Source organism: Dromiciops gliroides, chromosome 4, assembly GCF_019393635.1.
Source record: "Dromiciops gliroides isolate mDroGli1 chromosome 4, mDroGli1.pri, whole genome shotgun sequence".
In the NCBI taxonomy this organism is placed as follows: domain Eukaryota; kingdom Metazoa; phylum Chordata; class Mammalia; order Microbiotheria; family Microbiotheriidae; genus Dromiciops; species Dromiciops gliroides.
The window spans coordinates 444,227,789-444,249,793 of record NC_057864.1 but is presented as its reverse complement, the minus strand read 5'-3'; the positions used below and the strand labels follow the sequence as shown (position 1 = coordinate 444,249,793).

At 39.3% G+C, this 22,005-nt stretch overlaps 1 protein-coding gene across 5 annotated transcripts; it reads left to right on the top strand.

The window, feature by feature from the left end:
- The first annotated feature begins 14,522 nt into the window (after nucleotides 1-14,522).
- On the top strand, nucleotides 14,523-20,517 carry NHLH2 (nescient helix-loop-helix 2). Of its 5 annotated transcripts, XM_044004837.1 has the most exons (3): nucleotides 14,523-14,685; nucleotides 15,114-15,469; nucleotides 18,388-20,517. In XM_044004837.1, exon 3 carries the CDS (start codon nucleotides 18,396-18,398, stop codon nucleotides 18,801-18,803), a length of 408 nt encoding a protein of 135 aa, XP_043860772.1. In that variant the 5' UTR covers nucleotides 14,523-14,685; nucleotides 15,114-15,469; nucleotides 18,388-18,395; the 3' UTR covers nucleotides 18,804-20,517. The 5 variants fall into 5 exon arrangements, with proteins under 5 accessions (XP_043860772.1, XP_043860775.1, XP_043860774.1 ...); XM_044004840.1 differs by lacking the exons at nucleotides 14,523-14,685; nucleotides 15,114-15,469 and adding an exon at nucleotides 16,216-16,257; XM_044004839.1 differs by lacking the exons at nucleotides 14,523-14,685; nucleotides 15,114-15,469 and adding an exon at nucleotides 16,968-17,176.
- The last annotated feature ends 1,488 nt before the right edge of the window (nucleotides 20,518-22,005 follow it).

Below are 22,005 nucleotides of genomic sequence, written 5' to 3'. Positions count from 1 at the left end.
ATAGTAGAACTATTTTATGCAAAGATTATTTTCCCCCAATTAACAGTTTCCCTTCTTATCCTAGTTGCATTTTGTTTGTGCAAACACTTTAATTTCCTGTAATCAGAATTGTCTATTTTGTCTTTGTGAGGTTCTCTACCACTTACTTGGCTAAAAAATTTCACCCTAGCCATAGTTGTGAAAGGCACCCAGTATTGTTCTCTTCTAATTATTTTTTGTGTCTTAACCTTTTTCATTCATTTCAAATATTTATTTTGAGCATAATGTTGTATATGATATAAGATGCTATTCTAAAGCTATCTTTTCCAAACCATTTTCCAGTTTTACCAGTGGTTCTTGTTTTAAATGGAGGCTTTCCCCCAAGTAATCCATATTTTTAGATTTATTGAACATTTAGTTATTAAGCTATGTTGCTCTTTATTCTTCCTTACCCCATTTATTTCACTTATCAACTTTTTTCTGTTCTTAAGCTAGTACCAAATCAATGTTTTCACTGTTTTGATTTTTGATTTATAATATAATTTGAATTCTAAATATGCTATAACTTGTTTATTCCTAAAATTTTTATATTTTTTCTGGGAACCTGAACTTTTTTCCTATAAATAAATTTTGTTAATATTTTGTCTGTCTCTATAAAGTAACTTCTGGGTAATTTGATTTGTATAACACTAAAACTATGCTTTTTGTTTTTGTTTTTGTTTTGTTTTTGTTTTTTGGGCAGGGCAATGGGGGTTAAGTGACTTGCCCAGGGTCACACAGCTAGTAAATGTCAAGTGTCTGAGGCCGGATTTGAACTCAGGTCTTCCTGAATCCAGGGTCGGTGCTTTATCCACTGTGCCACCTAGCTGCCCCAAAACTATACATCTTTGTAGCATTACTATATTTATTATGTTTTAATGACATCCTCAAACAACAAATATCTCTCCAATTATTAAAGTAATTATTTATTTCTTTGAAAGTGTTTTATAACTGTATTTGGTAGATTGACTACAAGATATTATATATACTTTGTAGCTATTTTTTGTAATTTCTCTTTCTATGATTTTCTTATTGCTATGTAAAAATGTTGCCAGTTTTCATGGATTTTTTTCATTCTGCTATATTATTGAAATTATTGTCTCAGTTGCTTTGCTAATTCTTTGGGGTTTTCTAAGTAAACAAGATTGTATTTCTAGAATAACTCTCATTAAAATTTTAGAAAATAGAAATTTTATGATAGAAACGTAATGGAAGAGTTTTGCCTATGGGATATGCCCCACAATGGGGGTGGGATGGATGTCAGACTCTCTTAGGAGAGGGAGTCATGAAACAATGTATAAACTTATTGGGCATTTTCAATAAAAATAATACATAAATATGTTTGCTTTTTTTCAATGATGACACAGTTCAAACTCAAGAAAAGTGAAGTTAATATTATGAATTTGATTGGCCTCATAATGGATGTAGCACAGAAAAAAATTGAAAATTGATTACAGTATATATAAAAGAAGTCAAATTTGAGTCTCTAATGTGTTTAATTTCAATGAAGATATGATTTGTTACTTCTTCAGTCACCATAGGCTCATGGCACAGATAAGTCGAATCATTGTGCTGCCTTCTGCATTCCAATGTGAAATGTGTAAACTTCCAGTTAAGTAATTTTTCTGATGAAGTTAAAAATATCCCAACAGCTTCTGTGTTTCCTACCATTGTTTATTTTGGCAAGTACAACATAGTTAGCTAGTTTGAAAAAATTTGAAATTTCTAATAATTAGGTTTAAACCTGTCTTTCAGAGTTAATTCTAATTTTTAAGAAATAGAATTGGATCCCTTTTGGATGAATAAATATAAATCTGATTTGAAGAGGAAGTCCATTGAAGCAGTTGAAATTAACATGAACAAAAACATTAGAGTCTATTTAAATAAAGGAAATAGAAAAACTCAAAGGAAAAAAAATTCAGAAAACACAATCTGTTGTATTAGCATTGTAATTCATAAATATTGTTATGACTAGAATAGAAAGACCACTGTGTTTGTTTGTACAAATGCAGATAGCATGAAACCTAATAAATTGAAATGACAGCTTGAATGTATCCATACAGAATCCATAGGCAATGCAAGATAAATTATTCTCTCCCCTCCCTAGATCTTCTTTTATTCATTAATGAATATAGAACAAAGCTATTAGAGTCTGGCATTTTTCTTCACCGAAGGCAAGCATTTCTGGAGCCTTATTCCTTGGGCCTCTGCTCTCCATTCTCCCCCTTAAAGGAATCATCCATTCTCATGATTTCAAGTGTCACTTGACAAGATAATTTTCTAAGGAAAATTAAATGTTTTTAATAAGCAATAATAATTTTTTCAAAAAACCATGCCTGTCACATCAAAAGGATTGCTCAAATCATAAGTGTAGAGCTAAGAGTGGAAAGTAGAAACCCTTTTTTGGAAGGAGAAAAGTCATTGTGACCTGAAGTAAATTTTATGATCAAAATGATGCTTGGTGAATCATATGCAAAACAACTTTGACTAGTTTCACTTATAGATAATATCGTAAGAGGAAGAGTTACTTGTATTTTTTAAAAGACTTTTGTCATCAGGTTTTTTTAGAAATTAAAATATTTCTATTTTGCATTGTAAGTGGATGATATAATAATAGCTAAATATGCTTATTGGATTATATGTATGATATAGCACTGAAACCGATGTTAGGAAATACTTGTTCATTGAATATTTATATCAATGCCATGTGAAAAGAAAATGTCAATACAATTAATGGATTTTTAAAAAATGAAAATGATATAATGTGGAAGAATTCTATTTGACAATGCACTGATGGAACTCATCCAGAGTCACAATGAAATTCAGGCCTATAAATACTAGTTTAAAATGTGTCCCTTTGTACAATCTGGGCACATTAGATTTTCACAATCGCTTGCATTGAGAAATGAGTGTGGGCCTACTCAGTGTTTTCCCAAGTTGTTACAAGAGTAATCAGCTTTATACAAAACATTCCATTAAAAGAAAGACTTCATAAAATTGTACAATGATATGAAGACAGCACACTGGGCATGCCTATATCATTGCAAAACACTGGTTTTCTTTTGCCAATGTACTTCCAGGGTATTTGAAGTGTAGCCCTCCTTTTGGCCTATTCTCCCATCTTGCACTTACAAATTGTGAATGAAGAGGGTGACTACTACCTTGGGTTCTAGGGAATAAGCCTGTGGGTCTGCACTACTAACAATATAGCTCATAAGCCGCCACTGTTGTACTTTCCCTTAACAGTTAGCCAGCAGACACAAATATCAGCAAAAGCATTTATTACAATGGTATAGTAAGAATGATAGTCTCAAATATTCCCCATATAAATCTGGGGTACACTCTGCAATGAATATACATGCCATATTTAGGAAGAATAAGCACAAATGGGCTTAAGGATAGTGAGGTATACTCACAAGGAACACAGTTAGCCACAGCAACTGAGACTGAAAGTCCTTTCCATATAAAATTCCTTCTAGTTTCCACCCTACCACCCTGGATATAACATCTATTCTGAATAGATTGTTTATCTAGGCTCCCTTTGTCTATTCCTGTCCACAGTCTGACTCTTGATTTCCTGTTCTGACTCTTTTTTTAGTCCATACTCAAATTTTTTACCTGTTATCAGAGAGATTGCTCTTAAAAGTTGTAGCTGTTGCTGCTGCTTCCCTCTCAAGTCATAGTTCCTCTATAGCTATGTTTGTCTTGAGTGTGCACTGAATGAAGCTACTCCTGGTTTTCAAGTATCTCCCATCTAAGGTCATTGATGGAGGTAGAAGAGGAAAGGAAAACTTATTTCTCTCTTCAGGAATCTTTTCCATTCACAGAGAATGGTGTTCAGTCTTTATAAAGGAATCCTGAGTATTAACAATAATGGCTAATATTAATAGCTAGCATTTATATAGGATCTAAAGGTTTGCAAAGTCCTTTGCAAGTATTATCTCATTTTATCTTCACAACAACTCCAGAGGTTGTTAGCCTCATTTTATAGATGAGAGGACTGGGGAAGACCATGGTTAAGTGACTTGCCCAGTCTCACTTAGCTAATAAGTTTCTGAAGCAGGATTTGTACTCAGGTTTCCCTGATTCCAAGCTTAACAATCTATCACACCTTAACAGTTGAAGGCCTCATTATCCTTGATAGCTACTCTTTGCTTTCTGTGTCTATGGGGCCCAGGAAGGCAAATCCCATCTACTTTATGTAAGAAAGAAAAAATGCCATTTTCTTAGTTGTTATAATAAAAAAAATGAAGCAAATTCATTTTATAACAACAATTTCCCTTTGAGACACATGTTTATTTGGTGATAGTTTTGAAAACAGAGCACTCTAAATCAATCCAAGGTCTGCACATTTTTACTCTGATCCATAAAAACAAAGTAATTACATTTGTAAAAAAGTTAAGCCTATGGGTAATAAATTTATAAAATAATCTTTCCCAATCCAGAAAAAATACTTTTCTTGCAAATGGAATTGAAAAAAGGCTTTGAAAAAATTCATCACTTAACTGATCTACAGAAGCAATTCTGATTTCATTTTAAAGACTTAGGTATTTATAAAAATATGGGAGCCCACTTGCTATTGACAAATGGAATATATTTGGTCTTATGCCATCTGAAAAAGAATGGTTAAAAGCCTTATTTTGTGACAATATATTGAAAAAAGCTTTCAAACCTGAAGGGCTTATTATCTTTTGGCTATGGTGAAAAAAAAGATCTCTCTGGTTTATCAAATGAAGTGAAATAAATTTTACTACTATTAGTTACATCTTATTTGAGTGAAATAGGCTTTCCTACAGTAGCTGTTAAAAATATAAAATATTTACTTCAATTAGCATTTGAAAAAAAATTAAGTGGCAACATCACTGGTGACATTGTATTTTGAAGGGAAAGAAACCAAGTCCACCTATCACATTAGTATTATTTTATCACAGTTATTATTACATGTTATAAATGATCATTACCAAAAATCTTTATATTTTATACTATTTTAATTATCCATTGACCATTTGAGTTATAAGTTATATATAATGATGTCAATTTTATTTGAATAAAATACAAGTTAAGAAAATTAAAATAGTAGATTAAGACCACTGGGCTAGTCCACTAGTTTTTTATGATTTTATTAAGGGAAATTTCTGTTGGACACCATTTAGAGTGTGGTTTTTTTAAATGTAGGTAAGAAAGCATGACATAGAAGAAAAAAATGGACAAGGTCAATAAATACTATTGTAATGTCCTTGTTATGCCATTACATATGTGTAGCCTCTTGAAAAGCTCACTTTACCTCCATGAACTTCCATTTCCTCACTTGTAAAATGAGACAGTTGCAGTAGAAATTCTCTAAGTTCCCTTCTAACTCTAATAGCCTATGAACTCTTCAATTTTCTTTTTTGTTAGTTCAGTATTTCTTAAATTAGACTAGATAGGTAATGGAATTATATCTCTATATAGATGCTGATATAATTAGAAATACGTTGTTGTTGTTTGTCCTTCATTTTCTTTTTTTTTTTCCCAGTCAACAAACTTTTATTACATGCTTACGAATGGTTTAGACACAGGGCTAAGTGCCAGGGTAACAAATATAAGAAAAAAGAATATCAAGCCCTGCCCTCAAGGGGGTGTGCTATAACAGTAATTTCTTTAAGCTTGCATATCATTTAAAAAATAATAAACATTTTTATTTAAAGTTTTTAGTTTTAAATTCTATCCCTCTTTCCCTTCCTCCCCTCCCCCACCATGAGGTTGTAAGCAATCAGATATAGGTTATACATGTGCAATTATGTAAAACATTACCATATTAGTCATTTTGTATGAGAACAAATTGCTCTTATCCACCCATTGTGACAGAGGAAGTTTTCACATGCTTGCGGTAGAGATGCCACCCCCAACTCACCAACACGTTTGAGTCCTGTCTGTTCCCCTCAACCTGATTTAGCCCATCTGCCAAGAGGGTTTTACTGCGGTATGGCCACTGTGCGTGCTACAACTTATTGGAGTCACAGGTGAGAGATATATATATGTGTGTGTGTGTGTGTGTGTGTATGTATATATATGTGTGTGTGTATGTATATATATGTATGTATATGTGTATATATATAAGCTATATAGATATAGCTATGTGTATTTAGTAGATATACAAATATACATGTTATTATCAAGTCTGCAAATTAGAACATAATTATCAAACTGTAAATTCCTTGAGGAGAGAGATGATTTTTTTTCATTTTTGTATTTCCAGTACCTTGCCTAAAGTAGCTCCTTAATAAGGATATATTGAATTTCTTTGATAACTAGAATTAATGAATGGAAGTTACTGGGAAGCAGAGTGGCTCAATAAAAGGTCCTCAGTGAAGTGATAAAGTTAAGGATAAGATAACGGCTTCTTTAGTGTTTTGCAAAGTGCTTTCCATATATTATCTCATTAATCCTCACAATAGCCTGGGGAGTTAGGTCCTTCAGGTATTCTTATGCCCATTTTGCAGATGGGGGAACTAAGGTTCATAAAATGTAAATGATTTTCCCACCATTACACCTCTAGTAACTGTCAGAGGTGATAATCAAATGCAGCTGGTACCTGTCAGAAGTGATAATCTGACTGTAGGACAAATGCCCTTTCTACTGTATCACACTTCTTTTCAAATATTCTAAGAACTATATTCTGTGAATCAGTTAATAATGCCTAACACTTGGTCATTAAATGTATTAGATTATGACTGTATTGATCTTTCTATTCTCACTACAATGATTTGTTTAATTGAAGGCTGTAGTCATGGAAACAGAAATACAGAGTTGGGGGGAAAAAAAGACCTTAGACTTCATCCATCCAAACCTCCCTCCTGATTCAGTAATCCCCTGAATAGGAAATAATTGAGTGATGGGCCCTTAGGTTTGATAGGTGGTCTGTCATCCAATGTTTGGTTATCTCCAATTTGGAATCCACCAATCCATGTTTGAATACGTCCAGTGACAGAGAGCTCTCTATTTTACAAGGCAGCCCATCCATTTGGGGTTAGCTATTGGATATGCTCCTCAACCTTTGTTTTGACTTCAATGAAGGCATAGATCACACATCAAGTCCTTGCTTCGGATTCAAAAAATCAATTGTAAAAGTGCAATCTGGAACAACAATGGATAGAAAACAGTTCATATAATATTTCACTATCAAATTGGATAGAACGTAGATACCTAAGCTAACCCCGTCCTTTTATATATGGGGTGGAGAGGCTGAGTCCTAGAGAGGTGGGATAGCTTGGCAAGGGCTAAATACCTGGTTGGTGGAAGGCTCAAGATTAGAACCTAGGACTCCCAGCCCAACACTCTCTGAGTAATACTCTCAAGGTAGATTGATGCAGTGTGCATATATGAGCTGGATTTGGAGTCAGAGGGGATGAGTTCAAAATCCTGACTCTCCATTTATTATCAGTATGACCTTGGGCAAATCATCCAACATCTCTGGCCTGTCTCATCAATAAAAAGAGAGGATTGGACTAGGTAGCCTCTGAAGTTCTTTTCAGCTCTATGATCTTATGAATTCCAGGGGAGATAAGTGATATTATTAGTGGGAAGAAGGTGAATCTGTTTCTTATTCAGAATTTTCTGTTTTGCTTCATCTCATTGCAGAAAAAAACATTGTTTAATTAATTGTCTAATTACATGTGGGATTTTGAAGAAGAAAATTGAATAGTAAGGAGAGGGGGAAAGTGATGAGAGAGGCTTACAGGATATAGGTCTGGTACACAAACTGAGTAGCTCAACCAAGAAAACTCTGTTTTGTACCTTGTATTTGCCATAGTCACATTGCCTTTAGAAGTTCATGTGCAGGGATGAGCTGTAGGATGAGCTGTGATTTGAGGAAAAGAAAGAGCTCTATACTAAAATATCTCCTCCACTTGGATGTCATGGTACGTTTTGTTCCATCATTCCTTTGGAAGCAGAATGGTTTAGTGGAAAAAGCCCTGTATTGGGAGTCAAGAAACATGGGTTCTTTGACTAACTGTGCGACTTTAGGCAAGTCACTTTCCCTTTCTGAGCTTCTATTTCCTCAACTATGGAATAGACAAAATAAACTCCTTTCTAATTCTATTCTTCTGAATTGTACTTTTTTTTTCTCTTCAGGGATACTCTTTTAAAAAGTAATATTCAGGGGCGGCTACCAGCCTTGGAGTCAGGAGTACCTGAGTTCAAATCCGGCCTCAGACACTTAACACTTACTAGCTGTGTGACCCTGGGCAAGTCACTTAACCCCAATTGCCTCACTAAAAAAAAAAAAAAGTAATATTCAGGGGCAGCTAGATGGTGCAGTGGATAAAGCACTGGCCCTGGATTCAGGAGGACCTGAGTTCAAATCCAGCCTCAGACACTTGACACTAGCTGTGTGACCCTGGGCAAGTCACTTAATCCTCATTGCCTTGTAAAACAAAAACAAATACAAAACCAACCAAACAAAAGAAGGTAATATTCAGACATTAGCACTTGAGTGTGAATAAGGTTTTTAAATGTTATTACCTTTCCTGTTGGATTTGAGTTTATGATTTAGGTGATTTCTAAATTAGGATAGATCTGAAAATAATATGTAAGAAGGAGAGGGGAGAAGGGAAGTAGCACCTACTATATTCCAGGCACTGTGATAAGTATGATACAGATATTATTTCCTTAATAATGACTTGGGGAACCTCACAAATAGTCTTTTTAAATCATTAGTTCCACGAAATACCTATCCATCCTACAAAGTGAATATTGACTATATTCTGTTTGGGATTTTAATATCCTTTTATGTTTCAGTCAATAGAGAAGCAGTATGACATAAAACATAGGGCACATGCCTAGTGTGCCCTAGGTTCATAAAGATCTATATTCAAATCCTACTTAATTTCTCCAGGCTTTAGTTTTTTTGTTATAAAAGAAGAAAGGATTGAATTTGCTACCATTTAAGTTATTTTTCAGCTATAAATCCATAGTTCTTTAATAACCCCCCCTTTTTTTTGTTTTTTGGGGTTTTTTTGCAGGGCAACGGGGGTTAAGTGACTTGCCTAGGGTCACACATCTAGTAAGTGTAAGTGTCTGAGGCCAGATTTGAACTCAGGTTTTCCTGAATCCAAGGCTTGTGCTTTATCCACTGCACCACCTAGCTGCCCCGCCCTTTTTTTCCTATGTATCATCCCCACTTTAAGATGAAGGAACTGAGGCAGACAATTGAAGTAGCTTGCCCAGGGTCATACAGTTAGTAAGTACCTGGGTCTGGATTTGAACTCAGATCTTACCAAATTCAGGTCCAGTACTCTATGCACTATGGCATCACCTATCTGCCTCAAACAATATCTGGGTCTACCCAAACTCTGGCAGAATTGTGGCAACCAAAAAATACAATCTGATTTCTGGTGGTAAATTCGGCAGCCTGGAACCCATAAGCGTAATTCTTTTCTCAATTTCGTGACAGATTTCAGTGAACAATGAATGATTAGTAGACCCAACCAATTTTCTGTTCAGGCTTGTTCTGCCGAAGCTATGTACAGCCAACTTCCATTTGTTTATTTTACTGGGGACAAGATGGAAAGTCTATGAATCTGTGTGGATTGACTTGTATGTTCTTACTCTTACTTCAGTGACTTTTGAGAAAGACTTCAGGTACCATTGACTTGTCTTTTATCTTCACTCTCTTAGGGAGTACTCCCCTTCACTTGGTTTCAAATGCTTCCAGCAAGGGGATGATCCCTATGTCCTCTAGACATAGAAAGAGGACAATATTCGAGTTTAGTACAGGATTTGAATCTTGGCTCTGATACTCTCCACCTGTATTACCTTGAGCTAGACGTAATCTCTGAGCTTCAGCATCTACTATATGCCAGACATTGACCTAGGTCCAAAGGAAATAATGGCAAAACAAATAAGCAAACAAACAAAAACCCCAAACAAACCATTTTCTGCACTAAAGTACCTTACATTTAACTGGGAGAAATAACAAATATACAGGTAAATACAATTGTAATTTTAGGATGTGGCATTTAAGAAGTTCAAGAGACATCATTTCTGGGTAATTTAATCATTTGGTTAATAATGCCACATTTTATAAGAAAACCAGTGGCACTCTGGAATGCCAAAGACAATAATGGCAGGCTCAAGGCTTATATGCCCTTTGGAAGAGGGGTGTTCCTGAGGGTGGCAATCAAGTCTGATTGGTTAGCAATTAATGAGAGAATGAATATTACAATGAGGAGTTGAGAGTGACATCAGGTCAAAGAGAAACTATCACTATATCCAGGCTACACCAAACCCCTCAGCCTTGGAAAATCTATTCAAAGAATTCATCCCCAACCAAACCTAAGTAGAGCAAAATGGCTTCCTCACCTGGGTGGTATCTGACCCAGATTGGCAAGAGAGTGAATCCAATCTCATGATCAGTAATGTTATTCAAGAGACTGAACTTTTGAAATTAGGGCTTTAGAAAAAAAGGGGGAACTACAGTTCTCCCCAGATAGTTGCTTATCAATAATCATTTCTCTCAAAAGTGCCAGGCATTGTGCCAAATAGGTGCCATCAACTGGAGGTGGGGGAGGGAGATCAGAAAAGGCCTCAAGTCAGAGAAAACAATTGAGATGAGCCTGGAAGAATCCTTAAGAGTCTCAGAGGCAGAGATGAGTAATGAATATGTTCTAGGATTAAAAAAAAATCCTGTAAAAATCCACACAAAAGGTACATGGATCACCATATATGAGGGATAGAAAGTCAATTAGTTTGTCTGGGCCATCAAGCGTGTGAATAATGTATACATCTGTAAAGGTAGTCCTGAGACCGCTTGTAAAAGACTCTAAACACCAAACAGAAGCATCTGTATTTGACTCTAGAAGCAATAGGGAGCCACTGATGGTTCTTGGATAGGGGAGTGACATGGTCAAATCTGTGCTTTAAGACTGTCACTTTGGCATCCATGTGGGGAATGACTTGAAAAAGGAGATTTAGGGCAGCTAGGTGACACAGTGGATAAAGCATCAGCCTTGGATTCAGGAGGACCTGAGTTCAAATCCAGACTCAGACACTTGGCACTTACTAGCTCTAGCTGTGTGACCCTGGGCAAGTCATTTAACCCTCATTGCCCCACAAAAAAAGAAAGAAGAGAAAAGAAAAGAAAAAAGAAAAAGAAAGAAAAAGGTGATTTGAGGCAGGGAGACCAATTAGGAGGCTATTTGCAATAGTCCAGGTGAGAGGTGATGAGGGCCCAACCTAGTGTGGTGGCTATTTCACTGGAGAGAAGGGCACAGATGCAAGACATGTTGTGGAGGTGAAATTTGAGGCTTGGAAATTATTTGAATATATAGAGTAGGAGAGAGTGAAGAGGTGACCAAGTCACCTAAGATGACTCCTGGTTGACTGCAAGAATGATGCTACCATTGACAGAAACAGTATAATTAGGAAAGTGGGGAAGGATATGAAGAAGGGGAAAATAATGAATTCTGTTTCTAAACTATTGAGTGTAGGATGCTTACTGCACAACCAAGTCAAAATGTCTAATAAGCAAAAGTCGATGTAGGACTGGAGATCAAGAGAAGCTATAGGGTTGGACATAAACATCTGGACAGGATTGTGCTGGAGTCAGCTTGACTAGGCTCACAAGAGCCCATTGTTAAATTTTTAGTGTGAGTGTTTCCATCTCAAATGGATAAATGCTACAGATAAAATCTTGATTTATTATTTTGTTGAATATTCAGACTTAACTAAGTAATGAAAAAATGTCAATAATGCACATTAAATTTAAAATTGTGTCATGGGAACAGTTTTTTTTGCAGGGCAGAGGGGTGGGGTAATTATGTTGTTAACCATTTACCAGGATATCACTAGATCTGAAAATCATTTGCACAGAGATGATAAGTGAATACATGAGAGATGAAATTGCTGCAAAAATGTGAAGAAGAAGAAGAAGAAGAAGAAGAAGAAGAAGAAGAGGAGGAGGAAGAAGAAGAGGAAGAAGAGGAAAGGTTCCAGGAAAGAGCCTTGGAATACAATCAGAATTAGGAAGCTTGACATGGATTATGAAGTATGAAGGAGACAGAGGAGGAGAGGCGGGAGGAAAACCAAGTGCAGTGTAATGAAATCCCAGAAAGTAGAGAGTTTTCAAGGGGAAGAGTGTGGTTAACAGTATCAAATACCACAGAGGTAAAAAAGGATGTGGCTTGTTAAAAGATCATTGGAACTGACATTTAAGACATCATTGACAATTCTGGAGGAGCAGTTTCAGTTGAGTGATGAGGACCTCAAGGCAAAAAGCTTCTATTCTCTTAGTAAAGTATGAGATGAGGTCCACTGCTAAGAGAGTGTGAGAGGGTGATATGAAGAGAGGCGTGTGAGGAGAGAAGAAAAGGTTGGAAAGAACTGTGAGGAGTATGATAGAAAATCAATCAGGGAAGAATATGAAGATTGCCTTGTTTCAGTGAGAGCCCAGTTGAGATTAGATAACATAACTTTGTCATAGACCCATTTAACACATTTATATGACTTCCTATTTAGTCACAGGATCAGTAATAGTATAGAAGTCCTGCATCAGGAGTAATCTAGGGTTGGGGTTATCAAGAGATGAGCAGCAATATGACAAGGTATCAAAGGAGAGACAGACAGACAGACAGACAGACAGAGACAGACAGAGAGAGTGAGAGACAGAGAGGCAGAGAGAAGCTTGGTACAATAGAAAGTGCGCTGAATCTGGAATCAGATGACCTGAGTTTTGAAGACAAACTTTGCTACTTATTACCTGTTTGACCCTGCACAAATCATTTAATGTCTTTAGGTGTCAGGTTCCTCACCTCTAAGGTCCTTTCCAGCTTTCAATCTGTATTCCTATGACTCCAGAGTGGACAACAGTAGAATATTAATTTGGTTAAATATAGGGTCAAGATTGGGATGGGTAGAAAGAGAAGTCAGAGCTGGAGTAATATCCTGGAAAGCTCCAGGAAAGCTAGAAAATACTTAGCTTTTATATTGAGGGGAAGGGGAAGGAAACTCTTAACCTGTCTCTTCAATGTTTCTCTAAGCATAAAAAATGTGTGCAAAGGAAAACTCTACTGCTTATCATCCTGAAAAGCCCCAAAGGGTAGTTCCCAGCAGGCAGCTAGTCACTTGCCCCTTTTTCCAAGTAAAGGCCATTCGTCAGAAAAATAGAGTTAAAACACACACACACACACACACACACACACACACACACACACACACACACACACACACACACACACCCCAACCCATGAAGGAGTCTCCTCCTCCACAAACTTCCCTAGGGATTAAGGGGAGAATTAGACTACATAATTGAAAAAAAATTCAACCCCATAAAATGTCCCAAATTATGATTAGAACATACATAGTTAGTCAAATGACTGTTAGTATAATTTTAAAAAATCAAAATCACTAAAAAGATTGAATTGGATTCCCCCCTTTCTTGAAAAGTATATATGCATTTTTAAGTCCACCAGGTTATGTAGGCACTGGAAGATAATGTTGATTTGTGTGTGTTTACAAAATCTTAGCACTATGTACTCCACAGAAATGAAGGTGCCTGCCTGCTAAAATAGGGGAGAAGGAAGTTGGATCATCAGCACATGTGCCATGCCATATTTTAACTTGAATGAGTGAGCAAATGAATGGCTAAACAAACATACCCAGAAAGGCAGCGTGTTCTCATCTAGTGATCATTAAAATGAGTATACCTGGATTCTGTTTCTAACTCTATGATGGATCATCAATCTTTTCAACTAGTAAGAACTTATTTTGTACAATTAAGGCCTTTCAAATAATTATTTGATTTATAGCTATTTAACTCTCTGAAAATTGCCACAATAATATTTATCTCAAGAAGAGATTTATAGGCTTCATTCCCGTTGAAATACATTTTGAAGGGTATAAAATAAGCATGATTGAATAAATGTTAAACTAATTTATAGTACTTAATAGATGCATACATATTTCTTATTTAAAGGACATACATTTTTAAGATATTAAGATAAACATATATACACATATTCTTTAAATAATAAGATATTTGTGTAATATATATGCATATAAATATATTCCTTATGCATACAAGCTTATCATTTTCCACCACATTTTCAAACAGCATTCTTGTGTTGTTGTTGTCATCCTTGCTGTTTACAAATGTCATGGGAGTTTTTCCATAGTCAATATGTTGTTTATTTTCACCTAAAGGCTGCTTCACTCATCGTGCAAAAGATAAATATTCTTATTATGTCGGTGGACTCTGCTTAGAGGCCAAGGTTTATGTCATGGACTGCTTTCAACTGGTATATTTTGTGGCACAGATTCAATGGGAATCTGATCTGTTGAAAATATTTGGGCTGTGAAAACTCCCACACTGTGACAGATGTCAAGTCCAATTAAGTGACTCATGTCCAGGTTTCTGTCCAATAGGATTTCCCATTAAATATCAATTTAGGGAAAAAATTCCATCCTCCTTCTTAAGCCTTTATCTCTTACACCATCTCTAGGCTGAATCAATTGGTACCAGGAGAGCCAAGAAGCCACACACGGATCTCTGCTGTTCCCCCCCCCTCCCCTCTGCTCTACCACCTCTCTCCAGTCTTTCTCCTCTTCACTGTCACTGTGACTAGCGGGAGACTTTCACTTTTCACCAACCCAGCATCTTCAAGCTACTGACTATATTTTTATTACAAGGTAAAGAAAAGGGACTCTAGGGTGGAAGGGATGTGGGGGAGGGAGGTGTGATATAGCCAAGCCTTGAAGGATTTCGAAAAAAATATCTATATCCATATCTATTTATACATATAAATAAACGAGGGCGAAGGGAAAGAAAACATAATTCCCGAGTTACAGTATTGTGTTCCTGGGAACAGGAGAGATACCGGCGGAACAAAGCCTTATCTAGGGGGAAAAAATCCTCAATTCTGACGAGATCGCATCTCTGACTGTATTTATCAGTGTTCTCCTAAGATTTATTAAGGGAAGGCAAGGAGTACAAGAGGAAAGAAATCTTATTTTAACCATCATTCTTCTTGATCTGTTGACTATTAGAAATGAGCCTTTTGCTTTCATGGTGTTTATTTCTGCATCCCTTTTGTTTTTGTTTGTTTGTTTTTGTATAGAGACCTGGAAGCCGAGAAGGGAAAAAGACACAAGACTTTTCAACAAATCATATGAAAATCGAAAACCAGCCAACGAATATTTTCTATATATTTTTTTCAAAGAGAGAAAATGTATTTTTAATATATCCGCCAAGAGAACCTTCATTCCTGTTCCAAACCGCGAGGAATTCTCTTCCATCACCGTGGCCAGCAGAGAGATGACAGCTTCGTTTTAATTTTTGACTACAACCATAATTTGTTGCTTTTCATTTTTTTGCCCTCTTCCGCGTTGGGGATCGTACCCCCTACCTCTTCCCTTTTCCCTGGGATTTTCACTCTAAAAGATCTGAGACAGGATCTTTGAGGGGTTTTCCAAGGTAAGTTTTATTCATCCCATCACTTATTTACCACTTTAAAACTAATCGAGCTTATTCTGTGGGGGAAACAAACAAACAAGCACGTTTAAAAATGCCTTTCAGTTACTTTCCAAAGCAAAAGAAATGCCTACAGCAAAAACTGTTTCAGGGGCTAAAAAATGGAAGCGAATCCACACACTGTCCAGGGTAAACTACCAACTTTGTACCTAAACTGCAGCTGTGGATTATCTTCTTTGGTTTTTTTCTTTGGGCTTGCTTAGGTCCATGGGAGATGAGTTCTAAACACAAACAGCTCTTAAATTCATTGGCAAGGACTCTCATTTCCAAAGCCGGGTTTCTCAGCTGTTTTGTTTTGGTTTTGTTTGTTTTGGTTTTTAATGATGCCTCTGAAGGCGAGGCTCTCTTCAGAGGAAGGAAGAACCAAAAAGAAAAGAATGGGTAAAAGGTATTTCACGACCAAATTTGTGCCAAGAGGACAGTGGTCCGGACGGTACCAGGAATACTCTTTCTCGCTTTTGTTTTCTCGAAAAGAGCGCCCAGGTTGCCTCGGAAATGAACGTGGACTCCCGGGGCAATAGGCTCTGGCTTTCAGGGTTTAGAGAATTATGATGTCCTCTGCGCTCTCTTCGCATTGGGATGGAGACACTAGCAGGTGGATTTCCGCGCTCAGCCGCTCATTTCTTTAAACAGACGAAAGAGCGGAAAAAAAAAGGGGGGTGGGTGGGGGATCGGGGAGGGCTCCGCGTTGTCAGTGGGCTCCGGAGTCCGTCTTCGAACGTGTCTTTAGGGTGAGGAAGCTGCGATTCCGAAGGCGGACCCGAACTTGGGAGTCTTTCCCCAGGGTTTTCGTTGTATTGGGAAAGAGCGCGGGCCCCCGGGGGGTTAGCCTGGGCCTCTTTCCGGACACTTAGAGCAGCCCCGAGCGCTCTGGGGCTGTGGGATAGCTGAAACTTTCCCCCTGCCGTGATGACTTGGAGCTCGCGTTTTCTGTAGGATGAGAGTGATGTCTTCCCTCCCTCCCAGGCTCTCTACATCCCCCGGCTCTCTTCCTAACATTTCTGCCACCGCCACCGCCATCCCCTGGCTGCAGACCACCACATTTCCTCTCCAAGGTTATTCTCGAACCGCCGGCGCATTGTTTTATTACAGGCAGGCATGTCTCTATAAGTTCCTGAATTTGTATTGCTGTCTGCATGACAGATGGTGCTCTGTGAGGCTGCAAGGAGCTACGAGTCAATTTTCTTTTGAAAGGCGCCTCCGCGTTTATTTATTAATTTATTTACTTATTATTTCGGAGCCTGGGGAAGGTGGTAATGTGGGGTGGGGGGAATCACCGCCCTCACCACCCACCGCCCCTCAGAGCCTACTACTCTCCAAATCCTGGAGCCAAGAACGGCAGCGGCCCCTCCCTCTCCCGCCCGCTCCCACCCCCAACACCCCAGCCCAGCCTAGCCCAGCCTACCCCAGCCCAGCCCAGCGCTCTTGCCTGAGTCCCAGCTCCCTCAGCTAGGCCTGGCCAGTCTCGATCTGGGTCTCTTTCCTCGTTCCCTCCCCTTCAGTAGGCTCCGCGGGGGGACTTGGCCTCTTTATAGAGCTCCCTTCCCATTAGAGAGTGAAGCTAGACCGGGATCCTAGTGGATGCGCTAGACAGAGCCTCCCCCGGGCCCGGGGCTCTGCGCGCTGGAGCGGGGCAAGCGAGGCCTCGAGGTGTGTGCCAGGCACATGTGGGGGGCTGGGCGTTCCTGCTTCCTTGTAAGGGCCCAGTTACTCCTCCGGGTGGATTGATTTGTTGTCCCTAATCATTCTTTTTGTTAATATGAGAGAGAGACAAGAGAGGAGAGGAGAGGAGAGGAGAGGAGAGGAGAGGAGAGGAGAGGAGAGGAGAGGAGAGGAGAGGAGAGGAGAGGAGAGGGAGAGGAGAGGAGAGGAGAGGAGAGGAGAGGAGAGGAGAGGAGAGGAGAGGAGAGGAGAGGAGAGGAGAGGAGAGGAGAGGAGAGGAGAGGAGAGGAGAGGAGAGGAGAGGAGAGGAGAGGAGAGGAGAGGAGAGGAGAGGAGAGGAGAGGAGAGGAGAGGAGAGGAGAGGAGAGGAGAGGAGAGGAGAGGAGAGGAGAGGAGAGGAGAGGAGAGGAGAGGAGAGGAGAGGAGAGGAGAGGAGAGGAGGGAGAGAAAGTGCAGAGAGATGGAGGAAAGAGACAGCGAGAGACAGAGATAGATAGACACTGACGGAACAGATAGACAAGAGAAATAGACAGGCAGGCACAAACAGAAAGGGAGGCAGACAGAGGCTGAGACTTAGAGAGTTGGTAGTTTACAGGTCATAGAACAAAAACCTTGGCCAGAGTCGTGTGTACTCCCCCGTTTGTCCTCTGGTTCCGCCGCCCATCCCTTCTCTGACCTCTCCTAGGCTTGACTCCAGTGCCTGGGACCTTGTACTCCCCGCTGAAGCTGAAGCTGCGGCCTGTGGGAAGCTGCTACCATGGTCTCTCCCCAGTCCAGAGCGCTTGACTCGCCCCTTGGCCAAATGGCTCGTTCCTTAGGGGGAGGGCTGCCTTCGAAGAAGTGGGTCGACTCTTCTGCCAGCCGGCTCCTGCCTCCCGCCCCTGATCAGCTTTGTCCTCAAAGCGCACCCTCCCTTCTGCCTTCTCCCTTTCCCCTCCCTCGGCCTCTGTCTCCCCTGGGTTCGGCACCCGTTCCTTGCTCCCAGGACTGGGGTCAGTGACTACGGTCTCTCCCCCGACCCCTGTCATTCCCCTGGGGTGCAGGGGAAGCTGGGGTGTAGGGGGTGGGGGAGAAGGGGCGCTGACCCGTCCGTGTGAGTGTATGCGTGCATGTGTGTGTTAGCTTGTCCCCGTGGCCCTCCCCCCTCCCCATTAAAAAGAGGGATTGATTCCTTTTTGTTGTTTTAACCCCACCCCCAGCCTCCAAAATGATGCTCAGTCCAGACCAAGCCGCCGACTCGGACCACCCCAGCTCTGCACCCTCAGACCCCGAGTCGCTGGGCGGACCGGACGCTAAGGTGCTGGGCAGCGTGTCGGACCTGGAGCCGGTGGAGGAGAGCGAGGCTGATGGCAAGAGCGGGAGCCGCGCTGCGCTCTACCCGCACCCGCAGCAGCTGAGCCGCGAGGAGAAGCGGCGCCGCCGCCGGGCCACGGCCAAGTACCGCTCGGCCCACGCCACCCGGGAGCGCATCCGCGTGGAGGCCTTCAACCTCGCCTTCGCTGAGCTCAGGAAACTGCTGCCCACCCTGCCCCCGGACAAAAAGCTCTCCAAGATCGAGATCCTGCGCCTGGCCATCTGCTACATCTCTTATCTCAACCATGTGTTAGACGTGTAGGGACGAGAGTCCGGGGGAAGCCGACTCGTCTGTCCCCGAGGCCCGGACGGACGGAGGCGGCTGTGGCCGGGACTATGATATTGGGGTTGCAGGAGGAGGACGCAATGCCGCTGCTGCTGCCCAGGAATGACTTAGACAAGGGGAGAAGCTTGGAAAATATTCTGCCTAGGGATAAGGGAAAGGTGGGGCCACCCCTTCTGACTTCGATGGGGTGGGAGGGAAAACGGGAGCATTGCGATTCCGGGGATGCAAAAGGGTTTTGGGTTTTTTTTTTTTTAGGCCAGGAGTACCTCATGAACCCCAGCTGAGATAGCCACTTCCAGGCCCCCTCTCTCCTGATTATCTGTTACTATCCCTTGCATGGGTCAGCTTGAGCTAACGCGAGGGCTTGCATTTTTTTCACCCTGATCTGCCACCCCATCTTTTATTTTATTTTTTAAAGGATGAAGGCAAAAGGGTGTCTTAGGCTATTGGGAATTTTTCTCATTGAAAAAAAAAAATCCTCAGACATTCAGGAAAAAAGAAAATCTCTTCCACTGTGGAGATTAAAGGCCCAGGAAGGTGGGAAGGAAAGCTTTCCTTTTTGTAGGGACAAGAAATAATGTAGAAAACTGGCAAAGAAAAACAAAACAAAACAAAAAACAAGTTGGCTATTTTGCAAAGCTAAAAAGAGAACAGGAGGAAATAAACACCTTGTGAGAAGATTGGAACTTGGCAAGATCTTGGCTGCAAGATATGAGTATAGAAAGAAAAAAATCCATATTTACATGGATAATTTAATGTCAAATTGCTTTTTCAGGCTAAGTGCCCCTTTACATATCCAAAAACATCTACTTGTGACCTTAAACATGTGACCCATGGGTGCAGTTAGAAAAAAAAACAGAACTATTTTTTATTTATGTTACAAGGAGTAGACTATTTTTTTCAAGACATTTATTTTTCAGAGTGGTGACAATTTTACTTTGAATACTTTGTGCCAATTTATTTCTATAGTCGAGTGTTTACACTTTTTCCTGTGGAATAATTATGTCTAACTTTTTAAGTGTTTGTTGGGGTTATCCAGTGGTCTTCTTTTTGCGCCAATTATATTGCACTTGTAATGACAAACGCTCCTCCCTGTTTCTAAACATATTTTATATATTCAGATGTTTGTTCTCAGAAGTTTTTTTTTGTTTGTGTGTGAGATCAACAACACTAGCACTTCACTATTATAGTTTTTTAAAAAGAATTACTTGTTGTTATTCTTATCTGTAGTTATGTCAGAAAAGTACTTTGCAAACAGTTTATATAAGGAGAGTAGCTTCTTTGTGTGTGTGATGTATGTGTGTGAGATGTTTTTAGGAAATTGAGTTATTTTCCTAAAAAAAAAAAAATCCAGAACTACTTTCCTCTGTGACAACCAAAAAAAAAACTATAACCTGAAAATGTTTCATGTTCTCTGCTGTGAATCTCTTAAAACAAGGAGTGCGTTTTAGAGACAAGGAGAAAAAAAAAAGAACACATCTGCTATCCAAAGATTTTAGTCTTTTTCAGGGTTTTTTTGTGTCTCTGTTGCTTTATATAATGCGATATTTTGTAGTGAAAATAGATATAATCTGGTTTCTATCTGACGCGGTTTTCATATCTCATGAATGGTGCGCTGTTTTGCATATAAATAAAGGTATCAAATACAACTCATTTTCTATTTTTTAACTGTGCTGTATGAAAATGTGAAATGCACTATAGCTGAGCATGACATGTTCTAATGGAATTCAGCTCTTCAGAAAGAGTAAGAAGGTCCTTAAAGAACCAATGTTTATGTGACAGAATTTTTGATCTACTTTCTCAATGTGAGGCATAGTATAGTGGAAGGCATAGCTCATGATGTAAGCATGGACCATGATGCTCACATATGGGGGAAAGGATTGTTACTAAACACATACGCAATATATATGTGTATATGTATCTATGGAGAGAGTATGTAAGTATATAAAATATATATATGTATGTACACATACATACACATTTTGCCTTTGTTATGAGTATATATGTATCTTTGTATGTGTACACATTCTCTGTATCTGTGTGTGTGTATATATGTATGTATGTACGTATGTATGTATGTATACTCTCTGTCATACCATGCAGACCGTGAAGGGGTCCCACCAGTCTCATCCAGACTCAAAACTTAATACTAGTCATCAAAAAATATATATGTAAATGTATATCTATGTCTACATCTATGTATATAGACATACACATATATATTATATAATAACCTTGAGATGTAAAGTACTATTTGTGAAACCCACAGAAAACATATGGTCACAGATCATGTTGTTCATATATAAACACAGAGCATGTGGAGGACTAGAAACAGAGCATATTTTCACTGGAAAAGGACACTGGCATGCCGGTGGCAGTGTCTACACAATGCCAAACATCTGGATGAAAAGTAAAAAATTCAGTCACTCATCTGGTTATTGGGTTTTTATGTGCAGATCATCTGGATGATTGACTAACATGTTCATTTTTCATGCAGCTATCTTGGTGCTTGCTGTGTGTTCACGTATCTTCATATGAAAAGCAACTTGGAAATATGGTTTAATATATATATATATATATATATATATATATATATATATATATATATATTTGCATATCTCAAATAAATGCAACATGTTATTGCTGAGCCTGAGTATCCTCTACATATTCAGGAGGGGACCAGAAACATGTTGTGGTCCTGGACAAGAAGACTAGTGGTGCCTCTCTCTTCTCTGCTTTTGGAGAATGGTCTGGTCTCACAGCTATACTCCTGGATATGATTCCCCCCATGTTGCTGTAAAGTGTACTGACTATTCCAGTGAATATTTGTTGTCTGCTCACCCATATGCAGTGGAGAGAGTTGGGATCTGTATTATTCTGTCCAGTTATCTACATTGTACCAGGGAATGTAGTCCTGCTCTTGTATTCAGGAAACAAAATCTACTTCCTGCTCCTATAGACCCTTGAAAGGCTTCCTTCTTCCAGTTTATCTATGACCAACTTCTAGCCCTCAAATCAAAAAACCAGGTTCATTAGCACATCACTAATAATAAGCTTGATTCTCTCCTTTGCAATTAGGAAGGGCCTATCAGTTCACTCTCCTGGGAGAAAAAAGAGTAGAAAATTCAACCCCTGATGTACCCTTTCATTTGTCCCTTCTTGGGTCAAGGACAAAGGG